Here is a 5,300-nt window from a genome sequence, read left to right as displayed (position 1 = left end):
TTTTTGTCTTTTGAGACATAAGGATGAAATGGATGTCAATAAATTTTGACAAGTTCATTTGATGACTTAATGTCACTCGGCCATAATATGATTAACTGGGCCTTGTGAATTAATTTCATTTCATGAGAATTTTATTGAAAATTCTTAATGGGCCTTTCTCATGTTGTCATGAACAAATGAAGAAGCTTCTAGAAGCTCCTTCTAGAGAGACTTGGGCGCCTACCCTAATAGAGAAATAGGAGAGTTTATTTTGTGCATAAATGTATTTAGATACTTGCCAAAAGAAAAAGAGGAAACAAATTTCCTCCAAGAGGAAAGTGGGAATCGGCCAAGTGAGAGACAAGGCAAGGCCTTGAACAAAATTGGAAACAAATCAAGGCTTCTAGAAGCCTTGAGTTGGCCGAGTGTCTCAAAGGGAAAAAAGAGGAAATTGCTCATGAATATGTGATATTCTATAGAAGAGGAAACTACCTTATTGAAGGTGAGACCTCTCCTATAAATAGGAGCCTCATTTCCTCACATTTCATTCATCCAAGTTTAAGAGATTTGAGAGACTCTCTCTCTAGAACTTGGCCGAAAATCCTCTCTCTCTCTCTAGTTTATTTTCGATTATTTCTTGTCTTGGCACCTAGGTCCTCACTCGACCTAGTGTTTAGCTCTGCGACTTCGAGACTCGTTCTTAAGTCGTAGTGTTTAAAAGTGCCCACTCATTGATTCCTTCTTTTCGAGTGATTTAGTGATAGAAACTTTCGTGGTTGCTCGAGGTGCCGAGGAAAGAAAGAGAGACATGCTGCGAGGGGAGACGAGCGATGCAACTTCCCAAAAGCTTCTACAAGGTTCAAGCTTCAAGAAAGGTTAGTGAACTTCATAACTCATATTGGTTTTTAATTACATGTACTTGCACTTGTCTAGGTTAGTAAAAACTGTTTTACTTGTAAAAGAAAATTTTTAAAATTCCGCCGCTTAACGAAGCGTTAATTATTTTCTTAAACCCTAGATCGATTCCAACAAAAGCTGCAAAAAAAAGTTATGAGATACCTTCAAGGACAAAGAACTACTTGCTTATGTTTAGACGGACCGATGAATTGGAGGTGGTTGGCTACTCTGACGCTGATTTCGTTGGCTGCATGGATTCAAGAAAATCCACTTCATGATATGTTTTTATGCTAGTTGGCGTAGCCGTGTAATGGAGAAGCACAAAGCAGACATTGACTGCTACTTTCACTATGAGGCTGAGTTCGTATCTTGTTTTGAAGCTACATCACATGGTGTTTGATTAATGAGTTTCATATATGGGTTTAGAGTTGTCGACTCTATTTCTAGGCCACTAAAATTGTACTGTGACAATTCAGCTGATGTATTTATGGCTAAGAATAACAAAAGTGGAAGTTGAAGCAAGCGCATCGACATAAATTATCTAGCCATAATAGAATGTGTTAAAGATAATAAAGTTATCATCCAACACATTAGCGCTAAGTTGATGATTACCGATTCTAGACTAAAGGCATGCCACTAAAAAAATTAAAGGATCATTCAGAAATCATGGGACTTGGTTCCATGATGTAATCTTTAATTATGCGGTACATTTGTTTTCACAAAACTCTTATTCAGTTACATATTTTCTCATATGGTTGTGCACATTCATTTTAATTTATCGTGAAATATCATGTAAGTGAACCTAGAATAAACATATGGTTTATTTAATAAAGAAAAAAAGGCTATTGAGTTGAGAGACTAAATATATCATATTACATGGAAGATAATACTCGCTCATAGAGAACCTATAATCATATGATTCATATATTTTATTTCTTTTGAGGTGAGCGTTGGGTTATATATGGACCAAGTAGGAGAATGTAATGATTTTTTTTTCTTATACATAATAAAAGAATATATATAAAAATAATCTTCTCTCATTATGGTCCATATATATGATAATTAACTCATCAAATCGCACTCATATTAATGCCGAAAATAAAATCGTAATCCCACGATTATGGGATCGTAATATTCTTCATTGATGGTTTGGAGCCTATAAATATGACGGTTTCAGGGTCCCTAAGCTCACTCACACATTCAGAAAACCAACACCATCTTGGGGTGAGAGGGAGAGCTTAGAAGAACTTTGAAATAACTCATCGGAGTCGGAGTCCGAAACTCGCCGGAAAACACAACAATGGCCGGAGGTAAGCCGATCTTTTTCGCCTCCGCTTCAACGTGTTCATGTTGTTAGAACACTTTTGGTCTAATAAATTCTTATATCACAAGCATCTAGTTTTGGTGGCACTACCTACTGCCTGCGAGGTCTCCTTCTCTGTGAAGACTTGAGTTTAATTTTTTTTTTTGAATAAACGTGGACAACACCACGGGAGAAATTCATTAAAAACCATTACTTCAATGGCAGAGGAATACTGTGATTACATCGCGGCTCTTGATCATTTAAAACCTCTCGCATAGCACATGGCGGGACAAGCCCCAACCAATGAGCATCGGAGTCCACATGAAGAGCAAAACGAGCCAAATTATGGGCCACAACATTACACGTACGCAGAATATAAATTACATTAAAATCCGAAAAATACAAACTCCAAACCTTGATATCGTGTATAATTGTTCCCAATTCCGTCATGGGGACGTGACCATCCTTGAGAACACGGATCACCTCAAGACAATCGGATTCCACCACCACCCGAGTTAACCCGAGGTCTTTAGCCGTCAGCAGCCCCCGACCAATAGCTGAGGCTTCCCCGAGCGTCGGGGAGAACCCGTAGTTTTTGCACGAGATAGCCGAGGAGATGACGAACCCCCGATGATCCCGGAGAACACAACCGGTCCCAAAACGCCGTCGAGTGGTATCCAAAGCCGCATCCACACTAATAGCGGTGACACCCAAAGCTGGCGGAGGCCACATCGGAGCACCGTTGCTATACTTATCCGGGCCGAGGGCGATGTTAGCCTTTCTATAGTTGTCGAGGAAGTCACCGGTCCACTCCACAAGCTCCGTAGGGCACCATTTCTTATTGCCGGTTGAAACTTGATTCCTATGGTTCCATATTTCCCAAGTCAAAACAACAAAGAAATCAAAATTGCGTACCTCCATATTATTCATGGCATTGATAAAGATGCTCGTGGCGTCCATCCCCCGGATAATTTTAACCAAATCACCAAAGCCGGCCACTTTCCACACTTGTCGGGTCCATCGGCACCCTCGAATTGCATGCGTAACCGTTTCCGGTCCTTCAAGCAAAGAGGGCAGCAACTATCCTCCGAGATTCTCCGTCGCTCGAGCTGCGATTTGACCAGAATCCAACCTTTGCACATTCTCCAAGCAAAGAGTTTAGTCTTCGGGGGAATCGGGAGTTTCCAGATATGAGACCACCAAGTAGCAGACGCCGATGCCATCGAGGGAGCAGCCACGGCCGAAGCGTTCATCGCCACCCAATATCCGCTCCTCACCGAGAACTCCCCGTCCTTGGAATAATGCCAACGAAGTCCATCGGCAATCCTCACACGACTCACCGGGATACTAAGGATAGCATTCGCGTCTTCTTCTCCAAACATAGCTCGGATAAAGGCTTTATTCCACCTCCCATCATATAATTTAAGTTCCGCAACCCTCATATCTTCCGGGATGAACGGGGTATCCACAAGGGAGAAACGATGAGAGTGGGGAATCCATCTATCCGTAGCCATAAAGATTGATTCACCATCTCCAACTTTCCATCTCGAGCCCGTTTCAAGGATCTTCTTTCCCCATATCATGCTACGCCATAAGAATGACCCGGTAGAACCGCATGAGGCCTTGAGAAGCTCACCATCCGGAAAGTAGCTCTCCCAAAAAACGCGTTCAACAAGGTTGCCGGGTCGTCTTAGAAGTCTCCAAACAAGGTTGTCGGGTCGTCTTAGAAGTCTCCAAGCATATCTCGGACTTGGAGAAATTTATCACTTGCCCCGAAGCCGCCGAATAGGTAGAAAGACTCCCGAGACCGCTTCGGACTCGTCCATGGAGGACCGGAAGAATATAATGCTATTGTTGGCAAAGAAAAGATGAGAAACACGGAGATCATTTCTACCAAATCTCACCCCCTGGATCATTCCCCGTCTTTCCCCTTCACTGAGGAGGCAAAAGAGTCCTTCCGAGCAAAATAGGAAAAGAAAAAGAGATAGGGGATCACCTTGCCGAAGCCCCCGCTGAGGAGTCACATGACCACGGGTCGTCCCGTTGATGTTGAAGGAAAACATCACCGACGAAACACACCTCAAGAAACGGCCATTCAACCCGGTCATACGCTTTAGCCATATCGATTTTTAGGGCAGCCATCTCTCTGTTCCCAAACCTACCCCGTCTCATGGTATGGATACCTTCAAAGCACACCATCACATTATCGAAGATTTGTCGACCCCCTACGAAAGCCCCTTGATTTTCCTCGATAATATCCTCCATGTGAACCTTCAGCCTACTCAAAAAGACATCTCGAAACCACTTTATAGATCACGTTACAAAGGCTAATCGGCCGAAAATCACTAACCTTCTCAGCCCTCTCGGCCTTAGGAATCAAGGTAATAACTGTGTCGTTGATCTCCGAAACCTCGTTCTTATCGTTAAGGATGCCCAAACACACCGCCGTAACAAGCTCCCCTACAACCTCCCAATTTTTTTGGAAAAAAAGCGCCGGAAACCCGTCTCTCCTCGGAGCCTTGATGGGTCCCATGGAGAAAAGGGACTTCTTAACATCATCCTCATCGAAAGGGCGCAGCAAGTCTTCATTCATCGTATCCGTGACTCTCGGAGAAACGTCTTCCAAGGCCGCATCGATAACCTTGGGACTCGGGCAGGTGGACATGAAAATCTTCCCAAAGTAGGAAGAAACCACATCCTCGACTCCCGAATCATCTTCCCTCCTACTCCCGGAGTTGTCGATGAGACCGCGAATGCTATTCCGTTTACGTCTTGCCGAGGCTCTCCGATGGAAGAGAGAAGTATTTTTATCACCGTACTTCATCCACGTCAATCTACTCCTTTGCCTCCAAAATTTCTCCTCTTTTTCCAGCAAAGCGTCCATTTTTTCGTTATTCCCGACCCAAATCCGCCCGTTCAGCCCCTAGTCTTTCATCACCAGCCCGACGAACCAACTCTTTTTGCTTGTTGATCCTGGTCGTCAACTCATTCCTCCTGCCAATGCTCCAAGAACTCAGACTATTTTTGCATCGCCGAAGAGAATCAAGGAAATCCTAGGAGAACAGCCCCCGACGTATTTCCGGCCAAAGCATCTTGGATCCTCATAGCACACTCCTCGTCG

General features: G+C 43.6%; 1 protein-coding gene across 1 annotated transcript; it reads right to left on the bottom strand.

Annotated features, from left to right (window-relative positions):
* Window positions 1-3,942: 3,942 nt before the first annotated feature.
* Window positions 3,943-5,063, bottom strand: LOC149400857 (uncharacterized). The gene is made up of 4 exons (XM_089610523.1): window positions 4,530-5,063; window positions 4,451-4,457; window positions 4,176-4,362; window positions 3,943-4,027 (listed from the first exon to the last, which is right to left on the bottom strand). Exons 1-4 carry the CDS (start codon window positions 5,061-5,063, stop codon window positions 3,943-3,945), a joined length of 813 nt encoding a protein of 270 aa, XP_089466649.1.
* Between the last annotated feature and the right edge of the window lie 237 nt (window positions 5,064-5,300).

Source organism: Urtica dioica, chromosome 4 (genome assembly GCF_054948205.1).
Source record: "Urtica dioica subsp. dioica isolate 48M chromosome 4, U.dioica_male_clone48M_v1_H2, whole genome shotgun sequence".
Classification (NCBI taxonomy): domain Eukaryota; kingdom Viridiplantae; phylum Streptophyta; class Magnoliopsida; order Rosales; family Urticaceae; genus Urtica; species Urtica dioica.
Note: the sequence above shows the minus strand (reverse complement) of the source record. Positions and strands in the feature narration are given on the sequence as shown.

Bases quoted from the DNA above. Each gene is read 5' to 3' on its own strand.
- LOC149400857 (XM_089610523.1), bottom strand. From the start codon at position 5,063: ATGGACGCTTTGCTGGAAAAAGAGGAGAAATTTTGGAGGCAAAGGAGT. The intron at 4,028-4,175 runs GTGATCCCCTAT...TGCCAACAATAG, and splicing joins TCAGCGGGGGCTTCGGCAAG to CATTATATTCTTCCGGTCCT.